Source organism: Theropithecus gelada, chromosome 1, assembly GCF_003255815.1.
Source record: "Theropithecus gelada isolate Dixy chromosome 1, Tgel_1.0, whole genome shotgun sequence".
Lineage (NCBI taxonomy): Eukaryota > Metazoa > Chordata > Mammalia > Primates > Cercopithecidae > Theropithecus > Theropithecus gelada.
In genome coordinates this window covers 155,930,611-155,955,247 of record NC_037668.1, presented here as the reverse complement: position 1 = coordinate 155,955,247, position 24,637 = coordinate 155,930,611, and the positions used below count along the sequence as shown (strand labels likewise).

Genomic DNA, 24,637 nt, shown 5'->3' with positions numbered 1-24,637 from the left:
GTGTCAAGCTGTGATAATAGCAGGGTATCCACACAGAAATATCTAGACTCTAGAACTCTAGTCTATAAGACCAGAAGAGATAGAGGCTACACATATAAATTTCAGTGTCTTCCCTTGATATCTGAGTGATAAGAAGCTTTCTTTCTAAAACTATGAAAGTAACTAAGGGACTAAAAAAAAGTTTCAAGTGGGGTAGTCTTAAAACTACAAATAGGCTGGGCGCGGTAGTCTTAAAACTACAAATAGGCTGGGCGCGGTGGCTCATGCCTGTAATCCCAGCACTTTGGGAGGCTGAGACGAGTGGATCGTGAGGTCAGGAGATCGAGACCATCCTGGCCAACACGGTGAAACCCCGTCTCTACTAAAAATACAAAAAAAAATTAGCCAGGCGTAGTGGTGGGCACCTGTAGTTCCAGCTACTCAGGAGGCTGAGGCAGGCGAATGGTGTGAATCCAGCGGGCGGAGCTTGCAGTGAGCTGAGATCGTGCCACTGCACTCCAGCCTGGGCTACTGAGCGAGGGTCTGTCCCCCCCAAAAAAAAAACTACAAATAGTTTTGTCATATCTCCTATTATGACTCCCTCCCTCCAGCTGCCTGGAGTCCCAAGGGTGGACAGTGACTTTGTGTAGGTGGCAAGCAGCTGGTAACAAAATAATAATTATTATTATATTATAATTATTATAATAATAATTATTGAAGCTCATTTACAACTAACCATCCAAAAGACCTCTTTCCCCTGTGTCTTCAATCTCTAAGACAGGGTGGTAGGGACAGTTCTATCCCTCCTCTGTACTTACCCCTTAAAACACATGTACCCCTTTATGACTTTACCTTCTGAAGATGGCTCTGAATGTGTCTGAGAAAGGGATTTAGAAAGCAAAATATAAAAAATTTAAACTAGCCCTTCCTACCTTCCTAGAAGTGGCAAGAGTTAAATGTTGAGATAGACTCAAGGGTAGGATGACTGTTTCAGTTCGCCTGGAAGTGTCTCAGTTTTAGCACTGAGAGTCCTGCATTTCAGAGAACCCCTCAACATTGAGCAAAGTAAGATGGTTGGTCACCCTATGGCTTGGTTTGACCATCATAGCTATAACCTGTGTCTTACCCGTGTGCATGACACAACACAGTGCTTTACTTCCTTAAAAATGACATCAGCCCCGTTAAAGTATGTGTTTAGTTTCCAAGCCCTACCTAGTCACCTTCTACTCTAGGAGCCAGGTTCTCTTTTCCCACCCAGACAGATGAGCCGTGCTCAGAAATTCCTAGACATGAGTTGACACTGGATTCCTTAGCCTTCTACTCCTATCATCTCCCACTCAGCCCCAGCTACCACCTAAACTAGGAAGATCAAATCTACCAGTGACCTCCATCCACGGCACTTGCTGCCCCTCCTCTGTCCAGCTCTTGCCAATATAGCTGCTGGAACCTGGAGGTCAAAGTCAAATTATCAAAAAAGGATCTGAGCTGGTGATGTGCACTAACACAGCAAATCACAGGAAAGGGGAACTCCAGATAAATTACAGCCTTCTGACCTAGGAAGATGTGTGGTTTGCGTCTCTGTGTTACAGAAACACAGGAAATGCTTACTGGACCTGTCAATTTCAGAGTTTTGGGTCCCAAGCTAGGCTGACTCACCTTCAGAATGGAAACCAAGTGACAGCCTTCATATCAGGGCACACATCACATGCTCTTCCAGAAGTCAATGGGTTTGGAACCCTCGCAGATATTGGGAAAGCTCACTAATCATTTCTGCCAGTTATCAGAGGTTGCTCTGAAATTATAAGGAAGATTCAAAGAAAACACCAAGACTGATATTAAACTTGGCAGGAACCCTTGTTACAGAATTTTCCTGCCTGACAATGTTAAAAGAACAATAAGCAGGAAACACAATCCTCCAGGAATAATCAATCCTCTTTGGCCCCTGGTCACCTTGACTCAAACAGACTAAATTCTAAAATGTAGAATTTCAAATAAGCTATTTAGATAACCTTGACCATTCTCCACACACAAGCCCTTGCCTGAACTATTAATAGCCAAGGCAAAGGGTAGTTGTTATTGTTGCCTTTTTAAACTGAACCATCTGGGAAATTGCTTCAGACCCCCCAAGAAAGATTCCTGTTAACAATTCAAAAACTAAAATATTTGATCCCTGACACAGCCCTTTCCCCTGACCCGCCCTTCAGGCTCAGTCTGACTGACTGCAAAGGCTGTTGCAAGATTGCATCACTGACCTTTGCAATTTTCTGGCCAGTTTGATTTCCCCTTCTTTCCCCTGCCCCCTCCCTTTCTCTGCTTAAAGCCTGTTGGCCAATTTGCCTCTCCTTTTCCCCTACTTTGCTAATTCTGGCATATCCATAACCAAAGCCAAATTAGAATGCTCCCTTGGCCCCAGGTGATTATATCTAATCCTGATCAAAATCAATCCTACATCTTCAACGTCCAAGAGTACTCACACTATGGATTCTTACTTAAGCTGTCTACTACACACCCTTCTGCCCACAAACTGCTTCAAAGCTGAAGTTGAGCTGGAGCAGTGAAGTTGTACCCCCAAACCCAGGAGGGTGGCAGAGAATTATTGAGGAGAGTATGAAATACTTCCATTCTAGAATAGCAGACAAACTTCTACCAACAGCCCCTTCCATACTCGACCCCCCATACCCCAGCTCCCAACTCCACTCCTCAGTGAGAACAATTTGAATTTAAAGGCTCTTCCCTGATACACGGAAGTACATAAGGAAACAGCTTGCAGGCAAAGAGACTAATCTCTCTCTCTCTCTCTCACACACACACACACACACACACACACACACCCCTCTGTGCATAAAAGCACCATCAATGAATAGTTTTCTATCAACTGACTCTAGCTATACATGCATGCACCTCTAAATAAAACCAACCAGGCAGGAAAGAAACAATATTAGCACATATTGCTTTATCCAAGCGTGACCTGCTCTATTCTGTTAGCCAGATCCCTCCCCCTTGCCTTCTCCTCTCTGATGCAATTGCCACACACGTGGGAAGATGATAACCCTTCGGAAGAAAAAGGAAAGCTTTTTTTTCTTTAGATGGAACCCCCAGATTCCCTCATTATTTATAATGTCAGGCTGTCCTGGACGAGGGAAGCTTGTACCCACTGACACCAGTAAGAAGGTGCTGTCATGTCAGAAATGTCCGCGGACACCTCCCTGGGTTCCAGGTCCTCCCCTGCGCTAGCCTAGAGTGGGACTTTCGCGTGCACACTGGCCCTTCCGCGTGCCCCGCTGCCGATGACCCCGCGCGCGTGCCGGGTCCCCTAGCTCACACAGTCGGAGCGTGCGCAGCGCGTGGCCACCTCCTGCCAGGTCCCAGCGGGGTTCCACCCCCTCCTTTCCCCCTCCTTTTCTTCCTCCCCCTCCGCGTTCCCCGGGCTCTGGCCGAGCCAGTCTGGGCCCGGGAGCCCAGGAGGCGTGTCTCGGAGAAAATATATAAGCGGCCTCCGGACGCTAAAGCGGTGCCAGCCGCGGAGTCTCCAACGGGAAGAGCTGCAGCTGCCGAGCGGAGGAGAACGCCGAGGCCAGTCGGACCGACGGACACGCTGACCGCCGCCAACTGCAGCTCGCGCTGCCTCCTGCTCGCGCCCTGCCACTAAGGTGGTCCCCGTTTCTATGAGCCCTCCCTAAGATAAGGTGGGTGCGGGGTGGCGGGAGGCTGCAGCCGTTCTTCGGTGGCTGAAGTCCCCTCTGCTGCTGCTCCTCCTGCAGGTCACTCCCGCCTCCCAGAGCCTAGAGCCGAGATGGAAACGGTCCAGGAGCTGATCCCCCTGGCCAAGGAGATGATGGCCCAGAAACGCAAGGGGAAGATGGTGAAGCTGTACGTGCTGGGCAGCGTGCTGGCCCTCTTCGGCGTGGTACTCGGCCTGATGGAGACTGTGTGCAGCCCCTTCACGGCCGCCAGCCGTCTGCGGGACCAGGAGGCAGCCGTGGCGGAGCTGCAGGCAACCCTGGAGCGACAGGCTCTCCAGAAGCAAGCCCTGCAGGAGAAAGGCAAGCAGCAGGACACCGTCCTCGGTGGCCGGGCCCTTTCCAACCGGCCGCACGCCTCGTAGGAACTGTGGGAGACCAGCAGAGTGGGAAGGAGAGGCAGCAGACAGAGACAAACAGACCGAAAGAGGGAGAGACAGAGGGGTCGCGCGCACAGGAGCCTGACTCCGCTGGGAGAGTGCAGGAGCACGTGCTGTTTTTTTATCTGGACTTAACTTCAGAGAAACCACTGACATCTAGAACTGACCTACCACGAGCATCCACCAAAAGGAGTTTGGGATTGAGTTTTGCTGCTGTGCAGCACTGCATTGTCATGACGCGTCCACTACTGTGTCAATTATCTAAATACGTCTACCATTTTGCACTAGGGAGGGAGGATAAATGCTTTTTATATTATTATTATTAATTATTACAATGACCACCATTTTGCATTTTGAAATAAAAAACTTTTTATACCATATCTCATCTAATTCCTGAGAGGTGTGGTATCCTGGGGTGGGCAGCAGGGAGGGTTAGCAGGCGTGTGACGGTGATGGGGTCTTACCTGAGCACTGCAGCGGGAGCAGCTTCCTGAAGGTCAGGCACTTGCTTCACACCTAGGAACTGTGTAATAAGCTACTACATGCAGGTAAGTCTGTTGAGGACTCGTTTTTCCTTCTTGTTAGGGGTGGGAAGAGAGAAACTTTTATAACTTCCATGAAATTTAGCATTTTAAGATGAGAAGGTAGATCAACTTCTAAGCTAGAGTGAGTGGGAGGTAACTGATTAATTCTAAGGCAGAAAAGCTCTTTGATCCTCACACCTGTGCACCAGAGCTTCCCATGGCTGATAACTTTTTCTTCCCAACTGTATTTTAGAGAGCGAGACAGAGAGAAGGGAAGAAAAGAAAGGAGGGAGATCTGGAGGTGAAGGACAGGAAAGAAAGGAAAAACTAGCTACCTGGCAGGAAAAGAGATAAGCTCCCAAGAACACCAAAGCAGATGATGAGTCTAGCTCTACCCAGCCTTCCTCCCCATGCACCCAGATCATAGTAAGAAACTCTGGGCTAGAAAGAGGAAAAAAAAACTGGTTGTTACAGATCTGAGTCCTCCTCCTCCAGTGTAGAGCTTCATCTGTAGTAATAGCCAATTTGGTGACTCTATAGGGCTCGGCAAAAGAAATTTTATACTTTAAAGAGTTAGCCAGGAGTCCGAGGCATGGCCTTGATGCTAGTCTCCTCATATTTTTCACGTCACCAGTCCTAATCAGGACTTTACTCCTTTCATCAATAGCTATGCATTTTTGCCAAACATATCACTGGCTCACATCATTGCCTCTGCTCAGACTCTCTCCTTTATCCAGTGCCCTACACACATCTCCATTTCATTTCTGCCAACTCAATTCCTACCCAGTGTTCCTGGCCCTGATCAAAAGCCATCTCTCTCTGAAATCTATTCTTATCACTCCCAAAGGAAAAAAGCAATCAGAATGTGGTAAGATTAATCAAGAAAAAGAAATGTATTTGGAGTTTTAAAAGAAGAATGTCGGTGGCACCATGGCTCACCCGGTTTCCAAAATGGGAAACTCAGCCCTATACCAAGGCAGAGCCTCACTTTCAATGTCCAAGAAACTTCCTAGGAATTGACTCAATTTTATCCTTCCTGCTGGTCTTCCAAAATGCCTCTTTTATTAATTACTCCTTTGTCCATTCAGCTACCACCTTGTCTGGCTCTCAACTGCTCAAACCATCCTCCTCACCCTCTAGCACCTTCACCCTAAACTATCCGTTGTCAGACTGTCTTCCTTTAATATCTTTCATTCTGCTGCTCCTGAACTCAAAAACATCTGAGACTAAAACTCTTATGCCAGGTTTCAGTGCCTCTGTGATATGCTTCCGTCTCAGCCGGCCCTCTTGCCTGATTTGTCAGGCTGCCTAGCATGAACCCCAGTCCCTTCCTGTTCCCTTCTGGTTTTCTGCACCTTTGTTTACCTTACTCTTCCAACCTGAATGTCCTCCCACCCACTACCTCCACATCTTCTGAAACCACATACCTCAAATTCTCCAAGGGAGGTATGATTTCAAATACAGGTGTTTTGCCCATTGTCAAACTACATGTAAAACTGTGTGCTCTGATTTTTTTTTTTTTTTTTTTTTTTTTCCCGAGATGGAGTCTTGCTCTATCACCAGGCTGGAGTGCAGTAGCACAATCTCAGCTTGCTGCAACCTCCACCTCCTTGGTTCAACCGATTCCACTGCCTCAGCCTCCCAAGTAGCTGGGACTATAGGTGTGCACCACCATGCCCAGCTAATTTTTTGTATTTTAGTAGAGACGGGGTTTCACCATGTTGGCCAGGATGGTCTCAATCTCCTGACCTCATGATCTGCCTTCCTCAGCCTCCCAAAGTGCTGGGATTACATGATTTTTTATTTAGAAAGTAATGCCTATGCTTTGAAAGTTTGCCTATATATTAAAAAAATAAAGTTGCCTAAATATATAAGTATGCCTATACGTTTGTGTAGAAGGAAATTCCCCATGCCTGTTTATATTCACATTACCCAACCCAATCAAATCCGAGCGATTGAAATCTCTGTTCTCACTGGTCTCCTCAATTCTCTGAGTTCTTATAGGCCATACGGCCTGAGTCTCATACTGCATCACTCAGTAATAGACTTTTTTTCTCCCAGTTGTTCTGTGGGCTTGGTCATGTCTCTCATAGTACAATCTTCTTGAAGTAAAGGATCATGTCTTCAGTGTTCACAGAAATCTTTAGGTCCTAGGCAAATAGTAGGTTCTTAATAAATACTTGATTGTTTAATTAATCATTTATGAGGCTAGAGCAGTGCTTGTAAATGAAAGGAGAAGCAATTTTGTCCCCCCAGAGAACATTTGACAGTCTTAAGATATTTCTGGTGTCTGGGTGAGGGGAGGGGGCAGTACTGCAGGCATCTAGAGGGTAGAAGTCGGGGGGGTTTAAACATCTTCTAATGCACAGGACAGCCGCCAACACAAAGAATTCTCCATTCCAAAATGTTAATGGGGCAGAAGTTGAAAAATTCTGGGTTAGAGGAAAGTAAGGAAAAAGGGTTTGCTTAATAATTTCAGAATAAAAGTTATGAGGTAGTCTCACAAGGCTATGTCTGGTTACGATCAAACATGTTCCTCCCCCAACATAGGAATAAAAATTGTCTTTTGTCCTATTCTGCTTGGTAATTTTACCAACAACCTAGGAAAGGTAACAGGAAGTATACTTATCAATTCTGTTGGTGACACAGAGCTGAGATAGCACAGTCAGAACTCAAAACAACTCAATAGGCTGGAACCATGCACCAAAGAAAAACCAACTGAAACTGAATAGGGAAAAAGATACAATACAGAATTCAGGTTCAAAAACCCAACTGCATGACCACAGAATTTGAAAGACATATTCTAGCAGCAGATCATGTGAAAAAGACCTCAAGTTTTTTTAAAATGTTAATTGATACATTATAATTGTACATATTTATGAGTACAATTTGATGTTTCCACACATGAACACATTATATAATGATCAAATCAAGGTATTTAGCATAGCCATCACCTCATGCATTTATCATTTCTTTGTGATAAGAACATTCAAAAGCTTCTCTTCTAGCTATTTTGTAATATACAATACCCTACTGTTAACCATAGTCACCCTACTGTGGAAAAGAACTCCAGAACTCTTCCTATCTAATTGAAACTTTGTACTCCTTGACCAGCCTCTCCTCATCCTCCTCTCCCCCATCTCCCCCCAAGTCTCTGTTAACCACACTGATCTACTCTATACTTTTATAAGATCAGCAAATATATATATATGTGTGTGTGTGTGTGTGTGTGTGTGTGTGTGTATATATATATATTCATTCCACATTTAAGTGAGATCATGTGCTATTTACTATTTGTCTTTCTGTGTCTGGCTTATTTCACTTAACATAACATCCAGGTTCATCCATTTCGTCTCAGATGACAGTACATCATTGTTTTCCATTGCTGAATAGTATTCCATTGTATACACATACTACATGTTATTTATCCTTTCATCCACTGCTGGCCCTTAGGTTGATTTCAAGTCTTGTGCTACAACAAACATGGGAGTACAGATATCTCTATATACCCACTAGTGGGAATGCTGGATCTTATGGTGGTTCTACTTTTAATCTTTTATAAACCTCCATGCTGTTTTCCATTCCATTAGGGGCTGTGCTAATTTACATTCCCACCAGCAGTGTGTAAGCATTTCCTTTTCTCTACATCCTCACCAACACGTGCTTTCTTTTGTCTTTTGGTAAGAGCTATTCTAACTATAGTGAAGTGGTATTTAACTATGGTTTTGATTTGTATTTCCCTGGTGAGCAGTGATGTTGAACATTTTTGTCATATACCTGTGGCCATTTTTATGTCTTCTTTTGAGAAATATCTATTAAGGTCTTTTGCCCATTTTAAAATTAGGTCACTTGGGTTTATTTTGCTATTGGGTTGAGTTTCTTATACATTCTGGATATTAACCCTTCATCACATATATAGTTTGCAAACATTTTCTCCCATTCTGCAGGTTGTCTCTTCACTGCTAATTGTTTCCTTTGCTATGCACAAACTTCTCAGTTTGATGTAATCCCATTTGTCTATTTTTGCTTTGACTGCCTATGTTTGTGAGGTCTTATCTAAAACTTTGTTGCCTAGTCCCATGTCTCAAAATGTTTCCCCTATATCATCTTCTGGTAGTTTCATAGTTTTCTTATGTTTAAATCTTTAATCCATTTTGAGTTGATTTTTATAGGTATGCATGACTTCACAACAGGGATACACTGTGAGAGATGCTTTACTAGGCGATTTTGTCATTTGTGCAAACATCATGGCGTCTACTTAAAACATACCTAGATAGCATAATCTACTACATAGCTAGGCTATATGGTGTAGCCTATTGCTCCTAGGCTGTAAACCTGTATGGTATATTACTGTACTGAATATTGTAGGCAATTATAACATAATGGTAAGCATTTGTAAACCTATCAACATATCTAAACATAAAAAGGTACAGTAAAAATGTTATTATAATTTTATAGGACTACCATCGTATATACAGTCCCTCATTGGCCAAAATGTTATGTGGCATATGACTTGATATGGTGAGATGTCAGGATCTAGTCTTGTTCTTCTGCAGGTGGATATCAAAGTTTCCCAGCACCCTTTATTGAAGAGACTGTCTTTTCCCCAATGTGGGCTCTTGGCAACTTTGTTGAAAATCAGCTGGCTGTAGGTGAGTGAATTTATTTCTAAGCTCTCTATTCTGTTCCATTGATCTATATATCTGCTTTTATGCCAGTATCATGCCGTTTTTGTTATTATAGCTTTGAAGTTTATTTTGAAGTCAAGAAGTATGATGCCTCTAGTTTTGTTCTTTTTGCTCATACCTAAAGATTTTCAGTGGTTACAAGTTCAATAAAAGACAAAGAGGGCTTATAACAGGACTACTAAAACAAATTAATGCTTCATTAGTAGAAGTATAATGTGCAGAAAAAGAGAAGGGCAAGATGATTTGTTATACTTTGCATTCTGTCAGGGTGAAAAACAAAGTTTAAATTGGACTGCCTGGATTTGCTTAGGTTTGCATCTTGACTCTCCTATTTGTAGTTCTAAAACCTGGGAAAGTTATTTACACTCTCTCAAGTTAGTTAAATCCTTTCTTCATCTGTAAAATAGTACCTTCCTCAGGGAAAATTTTGCCAATTAAATGAGACAAAACACATAGAGTTCTTACAGTAGTACTTTGCATATAGCAGGCTTTCAGTCAATAAGAGTTATTATTGTTATTGTTAATATTTTAAGACAAACCTTGACCAAAAAAATTTTGCTTAATTAGAGTGACTAGGGCAAATAAAAGTCCAGAAACTCTAACACATGAAGAACAATAGAGATATTAGATTCAGTAGCTTTACATGACAATTGTGCCAAATATTTCAAGAGCTGCCATATTGGAGATGATAAGACTTGTGTGGCTCAAAAATAGAGAACGAGAACTATCAAGCAGGATTACAAGGAGGCAGATGTTATATTATTAAGATATCAGAGTAATTAAAAAACATAATGAATTGCCCTGTGATATACAGTAAGCTCCCCACTACCAAAAGCATTCAAGCAGGGGTTGGAAGTCATCTGCCAGGGATGGTATAAACTGGAGAGGAGATTTCTGGACTTGGAGGTTGCATCCAATTATAAGATGCTAAGATTCTGTCTAATATTACCACCAAAAAGGGGATGTACTTCCCTTTCCAGCCTGTCTGTCCAGATCATCCCTTTCTTTAAATGCTTCTTTATTCTTTTTCTCAGCATATTGATAAATATGTTTCCTTTTTGCTCAATTACTATTAAATGTGATAAATTTGATTCCAAAAATAAATTATTTCTTGATTAAACTCATCTAATTAATGCTTTTGCCTTTTGTAAAAATACCTTAACCTACTGGTCAAACCTAATAGTCTCAAATTTGGTCATAGTGAAATATCTATTAAAGTTATCTTCCTCTTCACAAAAGACCACAAAACTTTGATCAATTTATAGAAAGAAATATATATAGTTTTATGCTATATTATGTGCCTTCTCTTGCACTATATTCTAATGAAAACAAATAGTAGGTATCAACTGAGAATATTTAAAGTTTCCCACATTTGCAGGAAAATTTGATTGTTCTATAGTCATGCTAACCAGAACTAGTAGAAAACCCACTGGCTTAATAAATGACAACTCACCTGTTAAGCTTTTAGAAGCCAACCAATCAGTGATAGGCCCTCATTTCTGAGAGTCAACCAATCAGGAATGAACTCATGCCATTAACTGCAACTCAGAGTGCTAACCAATCAACAAATAGTCATGCTTCTATAGCTGATGTCAGTCCATTTGTGTCTGGGAAAGTACACCAGTCCTTGACCTTCATGCATCCTCAAAAACCTAGATGAGATCAGCAGGCTGCTGTTCAGACAGATTGAGCAGAAAAGCTTACCCTTACTATAATGAGCAACAAGTTTACTATTTTTGTTTTATTTTATATATTAAATGGTGGTCTCATCATTATTTGACAATTCTAGAAGCTCTACTGTGATTGTTTTAAAGACCTTCTCTTGGCAATATTCCAGGGAACATGGGACCAACAGGTACACTTACTGGGCTCCTTGTGCACAAGTGCATTTGTCTTTTAGATCTGCTGCCCAGTGAGAAAATCTCAACAATAACCTGAGCTCTGACTAGTTTTATTAAGTTCTCATCGCTTCTGTGATTTGCAAGCAAACAAGTCTTTGTATAAGATCATTTTTCCTAGTTCTTTGTATAATATAATTAGAAAATTTAGTCAACAGGTGCACACTTTAGTAAACAATTATACCTAGACCTTTGTATAAGGTCATTAAGCATTTTGTTTGGGAGGTACACCACTGAGTAATGGGACATAGGTCTTGGTATAAGATCATTTGACATTTTGTGTGGGAAATATACCATTGGGTAGTTCAACATAGGTCTTTTTATAAGTTCATTAGACTTTTGGTTTTCGAGGCATAAATATTTTTACCATTAAACAGTTTATTCCCTTCCTACTCTATGTTTGCTTTTGCTTGTCCATATTAAAATGTCTTATTGTATTTTTTTCTGGATTGTCTTATTTCTGATATAAGGGAGTGTTCCAGAGGAAATGAATGGAGATATATATTCCATAAGTTACCAATTCAATCCAAGCTAGTCCTCGGAGATAACAGTTGGAGGTCCAGTAGACTGAAAACCAATTTGGGAAAAGGCAATTGTCAGATCTATAAAAAACTTTCATGACAACATGCCCTGTCTTGTTAGTCTGTGATAGGATACTTTTAGTTTGTACGCTGGGGTCAAAGATTTTGCCAGGTCATTAACTATGTGATCCTTTCTAACCTTTGCTTAGAAAGGGAACCCAAGATACCATTGACAGGCACACACTTTTACTCAGTGGCATCTCTCGTCCTTCTTGGTTTCTTCCATGTCAAAACTGCAGCCTCCACTGGGAGAACTCCTGCTTTTCATATAAAATTGCACTGTAATCCTAACTCTTGCACTTATTTTTGTAAACTGCAAAAAAAAAAAAAAAAAAAAAAAAAATTTGTTAGAATAGCAATGGCTATCTTGCAGAACTTCTGACATGTCAAAATGAATAAATTAAGATATTTAAGAGGAACTCCAGAAAAATTAGGAGACAAAGGCCCAAAGAGGCAATAGTTAGCTCTTTCATTGGCAAGCTAAGGCTTCAAAATAAAATTTTAACTCAAGAACGGTCTCTCTCAAAGACTCTGATGCCACCTAAAACCCACCCTCCTTTCATTTCTCTTTCTACTCGGCATTACCTGACCTTCAACATGAGCCACCCATTTCTTCTTAGTTTTATCTGGAAAAGAGTAATCACATTGTAAAATTGCTAAACCAGAGGGCAGCCCTAAAAAGCTGAATTTAAACCCTGACCTAGAGCAAAATTAAAAGTTACCATGAAAGATTTTCCTAAGCCTCAGGGGTGGTTGAGCAGAAATTAGTTAACAATTTAGGATTTTATTAGGTACTTATTGTTCTGCATTAAACATCTGTACCAAATGATTCAGTTAAGTGTTAGTCTATCCAATAGAGAAAACAAATTTATAAGCAGCAGGGTAAGAAAAAAAATTAAATAACTCTGTTGTGCAATATGAAAAACAAATGCCTTAAATGGACAAGAAAAAATTGAAAATACAGTACAAAAAGCAATGTCAAAAAAATCTTTCTTTTAAAAGTACATTAGACAAAGATTAAAAATTGTAAACTAAATAAAAATGAAGAGAGGCTTCAGAAAACTTTCAAAGAGCATTCTGGAGTACACTCAACAGCTGAAATAAAAGAAACATTGTCTTTATTTTTTCCATGAAAGGGCTCAAATATGAATTAGGGGATTTAACGAGAAAAAAGTAATTGAAATATGAAACTGACAGCTTAGAAAATATCCAGTACATAACTAGATATTTTCAGAGAGCTCTAGAAAGTAAATAAGCTAGAAATCAACAGAACATATGGTACTCTACATAAAAAAACTTGCCCCTGAAATAAAAACAAGGCCGAAAAGTCTTGCATTTTCTAAGAATTGGGAACATATAGAGAGGGGTACTTGTAGATATTCCAAGCAAAAGGGTCATTCAAAGAACCAATGTTCCACATTGGCTAAGCAACAGAAGGATGACTATCCAAAATCTATCTGATGGTGCTTCTCCAAAGGAGACATTAGCACCCAACAATTACAGTCCTTCTTCTGAGCTTGTGTGCCTAAATCTCTATACTCTCCATCAGGGCATAGCTACATCCAGTATGGCTTACCACTCTATCCCCAGCCTCTAGCCCAGTGCCTAGCATAGAGTAGGTGCTTATTAAATATTTGTTGAGCAAATGAAGAAATAGAGGAAGAAAGTACATTTTTGTTTTGATACGCTGTAGTCCCTTCCTCAGTCCAGGGATCACAAACCTCTGAATTAGGATGTGACTCTCTCTGTCATTAATTGGCAAGAATCATGGTAGAATTACCGTCCCTATTTACGGAGTCTCTTTCTCTAATACATCCCATTGCAGATTCCTGTCTTCTCTTTACCATCCACTCCAGCATCAGCTGACGCAGTCACTAAAATGGTTTATAAGTCACATATGAGATTCCCTAAGTTTATAATTGAAAAATGTATGGACACACAGCCCTCACAGAATGCATTGGATCGCTAGAGTCTCTCCTGGTGAAAAAGGAAAACCTGCCCAAACCCAGTTTTTGTTTCAGTAACTTCCTTTGAGACAAAGCCAGGAATCTGAGAGTGAGCACCTGCTAAGGGTGGGACAGGGGCTCTGTCTGGTATGCCTCTCCCATGTTAAGAGCTAACAATAGTAATGGATAAGTCTCCAGGGAAACCAGGACCACTTCCAAGCATTCCTGTCTTGGGCTGCCTCAAGGGCTCCTCTGTCCTTTGGGTAGTACCGATTGATGCCTGATGCCCAGAACTGGTCCACTCTGGCTTCTCTTTGGAGCAGTCTCTGCCGACACCTCCTGGCTGCCAGCTCAGTCCTAGCATAAGGGACTTCTTCCTTGGCCTGGGTTTCACCTTCTTGTATCAGGTGGCAGACCAGCTGGTTTCAGTCCCAAATCAGGTCTTCTGACTCCTCCCAGAAACCAACCAACTTCTGAGCAGGAAATCCTGCCCCTCCCCAAAGAGTGGGAAACCGCAAAGGAAGAGAGAGATGAAACAGAAGGAAAGGCAGAGGAGGAGGGAAAGAGAGAGAGAAGAGAAGCAAAAGAAAAAAGAACATCAATAAAAAGAAGTCAAATTCGTTCAAAATCTTGAGGTAAGACTTTTAAAAATCACATTATATATAACAGTATCGCCATTTGTGTCAGGGCCTAGTACATAGTAGGTCCTCAAAAAACCTGCTATTGAAATAATTACTCTATTGAAATGAACAGGAGGGCTGGGCTAAAGAGAAATTTCAATGTGAAATGCTGGTAAGAAAAAAAAAACAAGAAGAAATGCCCGATGAGCTTTCGAATGTGTAGGAGGGATGATATGATAAGATGCAGATGGAACCAGAAGTCTCTTACTGGCACTGACAGCATTCTGATCATTGTGGCACAGAAAGTCAAGTTGGAACAAAAAAGTTGCAAAGATAGTATAAAAAATGTCTGCATGTTCTTTTGGAATTACAAAAAGACTGCAAGAATCATAGAAATGTTGTAAGCAGTTTTTAAAATCGGTTTTAAACCAATGACAGAGCACAAACACTATGTTGTATCTTGGGAACTGCTAAACATACTGATATCTGCATGCTGCAGCCAAACATCAGCTAGTTTAATGTTATTAACATTTAGATCTAGAGTGTTGAAAAGTCTCATTTTATTTCCAGAAGTCTTGTTCAGTGGATCAAGGGAGGCCTAAATGTGTCAATCAAAATTCTTCATGTGCTATTCATCTATCCTTAATCCTAGTCCAGGTGGGCTGCTCAGAATACTGACCCTCTGAGCCCTAAACGGGCCTCTTCAGAGAAAATCCCAACACTTGTTTCAGGTCAAGGAACTAGAGAAACCTGACAGGAAAGGGAAATACCATTCCCCACCCTCACCATTTACCCAAATCTTCTCTTGCCATCAATAGACAGTATCATCCAGAGTATTGTGGTTTAGTGATCCAGTCACTTGGAGAGATTAAAATAGCTAGATGCATGCTTCAGAAAACATCTACAGACAACGATGATGTGTTTTCACAAGAGTTGGCTATTAAGAGTCCTACTCCTCTGACTTTTCCAACAGAGCTTACCAGTATCAGAGGGACACAACTGAAGTGTTTCCTTTAGTGAAAGTATTTCTTTTTGGGGTTTGTGTGAGTTCATCAGAGTCAGAAGCTGAAAGGAGGGTGGGAAAGGTAAGGAGGGATGAAACAGTCTCACTTCTGCTTGCTTGCCAAGATTTGAAAGGAACTGCCTCTCTGTCATTAGGATGATATGAAAATAAAATCTTAAAATCCTAGCTCTTTCTTTATACTAATTTGAGTATAGCTAAAAGTTCCCTGTGTCCAATTTCTGAGCTAGAACAAATATTAAAGGTAATCTAATTTATTTCTCCTTATTTGCCAGGTGAGGGAATTGAAGCTAAGACAAGGGAAGGGCCTTGCCCAAAGTCACATGTATTGTCAGTGATGGGAGGGAGACTGGAATTCAGTTATCCCAGAGTCCCACCCAGGAGCCTTTTAAGAAATGATGAAAACTTTACAGGAAGGTATCCCAGATGTCTGAGAGCTCATAAACATCGCAGCTGCTGACTAAATACAAATTCAGTTAAAAGATGCTCAAGTAATCTTCCCCTGGCAGAAATAGAAAGAAGAAAAAGATTTCCCCAATAGTTAAGTTTTTCCAGAATCTGTTTTATAACTGTCAGGAGACTAGGGAGGAGAGAGATTTAAGGCAGATTTGTCATGAAAGAACTAGAATATTTTACATTCCTACCACTGGATCAGCATTTTACATGTCTCATTTCTTTATGTAATCTTCATATTATCCTCATTTTACAATTAACATTGTTTTAACTTTGCTCAAATTCACAGAGGGAATAAGATACTCTGATTTCTGGATCTCTTGTTGGTAGGGCCAGGATCAGGCTCTGGAGAGACATGGCTAGTTCACTGACTGTTCCAGTCTTACTCAGGCCCCTCCCCAACACAGACCCTTGCTCTAGCCATTCAGGCTACCTGAGTTTCCTCTGAAAATGCCATGCTGTTTCTAGACTTCTTGCCTGAATAGATGCAGTTCCCTCTGCTTGGGATGCCTTTCTCCAACATCCTCATAACTTGTACTTAGCCTTCAAAACCGAGCTCCAGGACCACCTCCCAGAGCCCTTTCCTGCTGGATGGTCTGTCCCTTCTCTACTTCGACAGTACTCTACACACATTCCTATTACACTATACATCATGCTATGGTGAGCTCTGATTTACTTGCCTACTTTCCTTGTACTTGACTTCAATTTCCTTGAAAGCAGACACCACATATTCGTAAGCCTTTGCATTCCCAGCACCTAGCACAATTCTAGAGATGTATTAGTGCTCAATAAATATTTTTTTAAGTGGACAAACAAATGAAATATTTCCCCTCCTTTCCTTCCAATAAAACCATGCAATAAAATGTCCTGTTTCCATGCTCATGACTCTTTGGTAATTTGGGGATAAATAGAAGATATCACTACTATAAGCTTCCTCTCCTTTCAAGCCTGACAAGCTACACAAAAATAGCTATCTAGGATTAAACCTGGCACTCTGAACAGACATTAATTTCTGTATCCTGACAAAATGCTTTGATGACAGTAGAAGAATTTATATGCCATAAGCCATAAGGACAAAAAGACTGGGAACATGGGAACAACAGAGATAACAACAGTTAAGGAATGTCAACACTCTTAGAAGAGGGAAAGTACATGGATGAGTAATAAGTGACTTAGCAAACCCAAGACTGCTGGAGTCTGAGTGCTCACGATGGGAAGCCTCAGGAGTTGGAGGAACAGGTGGGGGTAAACACAGGAGAAGACCCTTGGCCTCTACAGCTACTCCAGCTGGAGAAGGAAAATTTTCTGGAGAAACTTAACAAAGACACACCAGGCTTAGGGACATCAGACACAGCAGAGGGTGGGGTTAGGCATGGAGCTGGAAATAGCGAGATTAGAGAAAGACTCCATACTGAAAGATGAGATTCCCCAGCCCATTTTACTGGCTCAGCTCCCAGAACACAAACAGCCTAGCTCTACCCCTCTCTACCCACCCTACCCCAGCTTACACTAGGCAGAAGAATTAAGGATTCTTCCCTGTAGAAAGGGCCCAACCAAAGAGACAAACACTACAGACATTGATGATTGATTGATGACAATGAACACTACAGACATTCCCCCAATGAAACCACCAGGGGCCTTCTGGATTATCCTACAGTGAAGTCCAAAAATGGACAAGCCCTGTCCTCATACACAAAGCTTCTGACAGCCAAGGAAGAGACTACAAAGATCACCAGGTGACATAGTTTGGATATGTGTCCCCTCCAAGTTGCATATTGAAATTTAATCCCCAAGGTTGGAAGTGGGGCCTGATGTGAGGTGTTTGAGTCGTGGGGGTGAATCCCTCATGAATGACTTGGTGCCATGCTCATAGTAATGAGTGAGTTCTCTACAAGGTCTGCAAGAACTGATTTTTCAAAGAGGCTGGCCCCTCCCACCCCTCTCTTGCCATGTGATGCCTGCTCCTCTTCTGCCATGAGTGGAAGCAGTCTAAGACCCTCTCACCAGATGGAGATGTCGGCACTGTGCCTCTTCTGCAGGCTGCAAAACCATAAGCCAAACAGACCCTTTTCTTTAAAAACTACTCAGCCTCAGGGGTTCCTTGACAGTAACACAGACTAAGATACTAGGCATGGAACAAAAGCCTTTGATACTGAGGACCTCAAGGGAGGAAATCTAGAAAGCAGAAGTAATAATTATCAGTAATGGCCACAGCAACATCAATATCCCCCAGAGATAAGGGAAGATAATTTGTGAATTGTGATCAAGAAGCCAATTTTTGGCTGAAAATAAAGTTTCCTTCTCTAGCAGTGGCTCATGACTATAATCCCAGCAGTTTGGAAGACTGAAGTGGGAGGATCACCTGAGCCCAGGAGTTCAAGACCAGCCAGGGCAACATAGAGAGACCCCAGTCTCTACAAAAATTAGTGGAGTGTAGTGATGCATGCCTAGCCACTCAGGAGGCTGACATGAGAGGATTGCTTGCACATAGGAGGTTGAGACTGCAATAAGCTGTGATGGCACCACTGCGCTCCAGCCTGGGCAACAGAGTGAGACCCTGTCTCAAAAAATAATAACATGATAAAATAAAGAACCAATTTCTAAGTACAGAGAAGAAAAAAATGGCTCTTTAAATGAAAATGCAACTGGACACTTAAAAATTAAAATGAAGGGCTAGGCATGGTGGTTCATGCCTGTAATCCCAGCAATTTGGGAGGCCAAGGTGAGTGGATTACCTGAGGTCAGGAGTTCAAGACCAACCTGGCCAACATAGTGAAACCCCATCTCTACTAAAAATACAAAAATTAGCCGGGCATGGTGGTGCATGCCTGCAATCCCAGCTACTCAGGAGACTGAGGCAGGAGAACCACTTGAACCCAGAAGGCGTAGGTTGCAGGGAGCCAAGATCGTGCCATTGCACTCTAGCCTGAGGGACGAGAGTGGAATTCTGTCTCAAAAAATTAATTAATTAAAATTAAACTTAAGCATTGGAAGATAAAATTGAGGAAATCTCCCAGAAAATAGGACAAAATGGAAAGAGATTTTAAAAACATAAGACATAGAAAGATAAGAAACTTAAAAGATCGGCTCAGGAGCTCTGTCATCTTCTATTAAGTAGTCCAAACAGAGAATACAGAGAAAATGAAAGAGAATAAAATAATCCAAAAAAAAAATTCTCTAAAATTTACCAAAATACGAGATTTGAATTTCCATATTCAATGGACCCAGTGGGTGCCCAACACAATGAACAACAACAACAAAACTCATCAAAGCATATTATTGGAAATGTTAGAACTCCAGGAATAAAAGGACCCCAAAAGTTCTGGAGAAAGAAAAATAGTTCACAAACCAAGGGTCAGAAATCTGAACAGCAGTTGGACCTCTCAGTGTCAACATTGGAAGCTAGAAACTGAAAGGCAAGACAGCAACATCTTCCAATTCTAAGAGAAAACAGTGTCTTCTCTAGAAATCCTTACCCGACCAAAAAACAATCAAGGAGAAGGTAATACAAGGACAAGCAGGCAGGGCTGACCGGAACCGTCACAGTGTCCTTTATTTGGCCAGGGTCTGATACGTTAAAAATGTGAAACATCACTCCTCCATAAAGGTCTCAAAACATTTCCTTATTATAATGAGGAAGTAAACCAAGAAAGAGAAAAACAAGAGTTCCCATTCCCAGAGGAATGTCCCCAGATTCAGGGGACAGGAGGACTAAGGCCTTCGGTAAAATGTCTCCAAGAAAAAAATAAAGGAACTCATAGATTACCCGATTAATTTGACTTATTTATTTGAATTTTATAGCTCTTGTCAGAGGGTTTGAAGGACATGTACAACTAACAAAGCAAACAAATCAAAATGAAGTGATTATTAACTCCCAGGAATTCAGTGAAGACTAGAAGAAAAAAATGTATCATCGTACACCATATTGTTCAGCTGTAAACAATTAATCATAACAATACAAACACTATAGATTTAATTAACAATGTGATATTTTAATATTAGGAATCTAGAAAAAGGGGAATGGGTGTTTGTGTGATATAAAAAAGCAAAATCCCAACATTCCTTAGCAGGAAATGAATAAGTAATTTCCAAAATTGCAAAATCAAGAAATAGTAGTAAAAGTACATTGTTTACAAATGTGGAGTTGGTTTTCAGGGGAAAATAAATTAAGATTTAAAAATGATTGCCTCTCAGTGGGACCAGGGCTGAGAAAGGAAAGAGCAAGGATTGTTGTCACTCGTTGTGAACCTTTTGTACCAGGTGACTTTTTAAGCCCTCCTCATGTATTATATGAATAAATGTAAAACCTAGTGGTTTTTTTTTTGTTGTTGTTTTTTTTTTAAGAAAAGGAAATGGCTCAGTCATAACAGCAGTCTCCCAGGGATTATATTCTACTACCAGTCAGCATGTTGTTGTCTGGAGTCGTTAAATCAAGTCTCTAACAAGCTAAAGTTAAAAGTATTTATCTAATTACCCAAAGTAGAAGTCTGGACTGGTGTGTCTACAGGTTACTTTAGAATCACCTGGGGACTGTCAAAGAAAATCAGAGCTAGAGAGCAGTTAAAGTGGTAAAAACAGGTTTTAATCGGGACTACTGCAATGGGGGAAAAGAGATCTCAGTATAGAACTGGACTCAATTCCACACCATGGGCAAGTGTGTGATAATTTACGAAGAGCAGGATGGTGATTGGTGATTGGTGGATGGAAAATTACTAAGACGAAACATCAGGGTTGGGATAAGGAGGGTTCTGGCTGAAATGAAACAGGATTATTTCTGAAGACAGGTCAGGGTGGTCAGGCACCCCTTGGGGGATGATGGCAAATGAAAAAACCAATTAGATATCAAGGAATCAGTATCAAAATGGGAGGGGGGGCGCAGTTCTTGCTAAACTGACTTAGCAGGATTCTTTGTAAAACTAGATTTTACAAGGAAGTGCCCAGATGGGCCTAGAAGGTTCAGGAACCTGACTAAAGTTTGGCCAAAAAAAATCTTTGTCAGGAGCTTTGTAAAAAATACAGATTCCTGGGTCCCACCCTTAATAAGCCAGACTCAACAGGACTTGGTGGGGTCTAAGGATCTGCCCTCAGTTCTCCCGGATGATTCATGGAGGTTTGGGAATCACTGAACTAGAGTACAAATTAGCTGTGTTACGAGGAGCAAGAGAATCAGGTTACGTGTATTTTATGTGTGTGTAACTATTTCTATATATATGAGTCTCTCTCCTTCCCTCCCTCTTTCATTCTCTTTTATTTTCAGTTAACCCATAAATCCCTCTGGATTGCTGACAGCATTGCCAGAAATTGTCTCCATCTGAGCTATCGCTCCCAATCCTGGGGCTCCCTCTGCCGGCAGAAGCGTGTTAAAATTCTTAGCATCCTAAATCTAGAAATTCTCCTTCAGTTCCGTATTAGGTCAGTTTTTCGAGACTGTTGCCAAACCCTCAAATTTCATGAATCCTCTCATCAGATATAAAATACAAAGTGAAACCTGGAAAAACTTTCTTGACTTAAATTTGTGAATATATAAAGATTAGGAGGGAGCAGGACAAGGCAGAAATGAAAATGAAAGGTATATGCTGTGGTCAACACTGAGGAAGAGGAGACACTTTAGAATTTAAGTTCCCACCTTCTTCTTCCTGGCCCTCCTCCAGGAGATACGAATAGATGGGGAAGCTGCATTTAGCTGCTTTCCAAAAATGCAAAGAAGGAAACAAGTTAGACTAAAAAGCTCACTGAATTTGGAAGCAGAAGGCAAGGATTCAATATCCACCCATCCCCTACTTCATCGATTCTCAAAAGAAGTGGTCTCCTTTTCCAGAGCTATGTGCCATATCATCTGGAGTCTGACTCCGTAAATCATGTCCTTCCAGTGATCTTGTTTTTAGATTCTACTGGATCTTTCCCATAAACAGAAAAGATGCTCAGCCCAGCACACTGTCTGGCACAAATGCTCAATGCATTTGAACATTTGAATGAAATTTGAATGAAAGTTTAACTCATTTATATCCCCAAAATCAAAACCCTCTTTCGGATCTCTATGCTTCTCAAATGCCTCAAAATTGTGAGTAAACACTGCATTCCCTCGGGTACTTCACTCTTCAACTCACAGCATTTCCACTTTAGCTCCTCTGGAACTCTCTGGCAAAGATCTCCAATTATTCCTTTGTGCCAGACCCCCTGTATTCTTGGCACTTCTCACCTTCCTTGACCTCTCCCGTCTCACTGAGACCTGTTCCCTTGACCCAGCTCACCCTTGTTCTCCTTTGCTGGCCCTCCCCTTCCACCCAACCCTCAAACATGAGTGTAAGATTTCCCTCTTAGCCTTCACTGTCCCTGGTGGCTTCATCTACTCCTATGGTTGCAACATTAAATTCCATGATTTAATTCTTCCATTTCTATATCTTTAACCTGGACCTTTCTTCTGAGTTCCAAACACCTACCAGATATCTGTATCTGGATGTATCAGAATCAGTTCATCCACTGAACACTCAAAAAATGCTTACTGAGCAACTACCCTGTGCCAAACACCGTGCTAACACTGGAGATGCAGGGGCAAGCAAAGTGGAAATGGTCACTGCCTTCCCAGAACTATCTGATGGGAAAGGCAGACAGTGAACAGCTAGGAGTAAAAAGTGATGAGTGCAATGATTAGAGAAAATGCCTAGGGTTCAGAGAGCATCTTCTCTGGTCCCCAGCATTCCCTGAAGGTGTGACTTTGAAGAGCAGTACCTGAATGACAAGGAGTTGGGGCAAGGGGAGGTTCCTGGGGAAGAATTTCAAAAATTATGAAGAACTTGTAAAGCTACAGTAGGTACTTTGGACTTTATCTTAAAGACAATAAGGAGCCATTGAATATTCCAAAGCAGAGAAATGTGCTGATCAGTTGTGGTGTGAAGAATTGGATGGATTAGAGCCCACGGGGAACTTTACAGTGCAGGGATGTTCATGTCTTAAGTTGGATGGTGAGCCACGAGGCTTTTGTTTCACACTTATGCTTTATACATTATTCATGTTTTCCTATATTCTTTTGTGAGTACCAAATATTTCACAAGCTTGTTTTAAAAATTAATAGATTGGGGAAGATGAGGTGGCCAGAGAAATGTGAGGAGGTCACTAAAGCAGAAAACAGTGGTGGCCTGAGTTAGGATATGGTCTGGCTCTGTGTCACCACCCAAATCTCATCTCAAATTGTAATCCCCAGGTGTCCAGGAGGGAAGGACCTGGTGGGAGGTGACTGGATTATGGGGGTTCCCCCATAATCTCATCTGTTCTCATGATAGTGAGTTCTCATGAGATCTGATGGTTTTAAAGTATTTGGCAGTCTGCCCCACCCGCCCCCCCTCCTGTCACCGTGTAAGATGTGCCTTGCTTCCCCTTAGCCTTTCACCATAATTGTAAGTTTCCTGAAGCCTCCCTGGCCATGCAGAACTGTGAGTCAATTAAACTTTTTTTTTTTAATATAAATTACCCAGTCTCAGGTATTTCTTTATAGCAGTGTGAAAATGGACTAACACAGATGGTCACAAAGGGTGAAGATTTGGAGATGGTTCTAGAGATACTTAGGAGTAGAATCGACTGTACTTGGTGATTAATGGAATATGGAGAGGAAGGAGTAAAGAACTCCTAAGTTTCTGGATTACTAATTAGATGGATGGTGAAGCCATTGATTGAAATAGAGATCAATGGGAAATGGTGATTAAAAATAAAGTCATTGGAGAACAGTTTGGCAGTTTCTTAAAAAGTTAAACATGGCCAGGTGCGGTGGCTCACACCTGTAATCCCAGCACTTTGGGAGGCTGAGGCAGGCAGATCATGAGGTCAAGAGATCAAGACCATCCTGGCCAATGTAGTGAAACCCTGTCTCTACTAAAAACACAAAAATCAGCTAGGCTTGGTGGTGCCCCCTGTAGTCCTAGCTACTCAGGAGGCTGAGGCAGGAGAATTGCTTGAACCCGGGAGGCGGAGGTTGCAGTGAGCCAAGATCACACCACTGCACTCCAGCCTGGCCACAGAGCAAGACTCAGTCTCAAAAAAAAAAAAAAAAAATGTTAAACATAAATTTACCATATGACCCAGCAATGCCACTCTTGGGCATATACCCAAGAGAAATAAAAGCATATGTCCACAAAAAAAATTTCATACTAATGTTCATTGCAGCACTGTCCATAATAGCAAAAAAGGGGAAAATTCCAAATGTCTGTGAACTGGTGAATGGATCAACAAAATGTGGTATATCCATACAATGGACTATGATTTGTCAATAAATGACACATGTTACAATATGGAAGAGTCTCAAAAACATGTTAAGTGAAAGAAGTCAGATAAAAGATCACATGTTGTATAGTTATACTAGTACAAAATGTCCAGGGCAGGCAAGTCTATACATGGAAATTAAATTACTGGTTGCCTGGGGCTGGGGGTGGAAACAGGGAGTGACTGTAAATGGGCAAGAGAAATCTTTTTGGGTGATGGAAATGTTCTAAAATTAGATTGCAGTGATGATTTCTCAACTCCGCAAATTTATTCAAAATCATTGAATTGTACACTTAAAATGAGATAATTTTCTAGTATATAAATTGCACTGCAATAAAGCCGTTAAAGAAATAATCATGTCAGTTTCAGCATGATGAATTTGAGATATTTAGGAGGCCCTCAGAAGGAGAGCGCTTTGGGTAAGCAGGTGGTTATATTACCTGAAGCTTAGGAGAAATTCCACAGGAAATAGAGACTTTTAAGACTCATCCATCAACACAAAGGTTGTAATTATAACCATGAGAGAGAAGGAAATCATGCAGGGAATATAGAAA

At 41.3% G+C, this 24,637-nt stretch overlaps 2 protein-coding genes across 3 annotated transcripts in view; both read left to right on the top strand.

Moving 5' to 3' along the window:
- The first annotated feature begins 3,318 nt into the window (after positions 1–3,318).
- On the top strand, positions 3,319–4,479 carry G0S2 (G0/G1 switch 2). Its single transcript, XM_025359218.1, has 2 exons — positions 3,319–3,629; positions 3,741–4,479. Exon 2 carries the CDS (start codon positions 3,773–3,775, stop codon positions 4,082–4,084), a length of 312 nt encoding a protein of 103 aa, XP_025215003.1. The 5' UTR covers positions 3,319–3,629; positions 3,741–3,772; the 3' UTR covers positions 4,085–4,479.
- A 9,784-nt stretch (positions 4,480–14,263) lies between these two features.
- HSD11B1 (hydroxysteroid 11-beta dehydrogenase 1) overlaps positions 14,264–24,637 on the top strand; it is a 48,904-nt gene continuing 38,530 nt past the window's right edge. For both annotated transcript variants that reach the window (XM_025359204.1, XM_025359193.1), the window contains exon 1: positions 14,264–14,371. The gene's annotated coding sequence lies outside the window, so the exon portion shown is untranslated. The remainder of the gene's footprint in view (positions 14,372–24,637) is intronic.

Bases quoted from the DNA above. Each gene is read 5' to 3' on its own strand.
- G0S2 (XM_025359218.1), top strand. From the start codon at position 3,773: ATGGAAACGGTCCAGGAGCTGATCCCCCTGGCCAAGGAGATGATGGCC.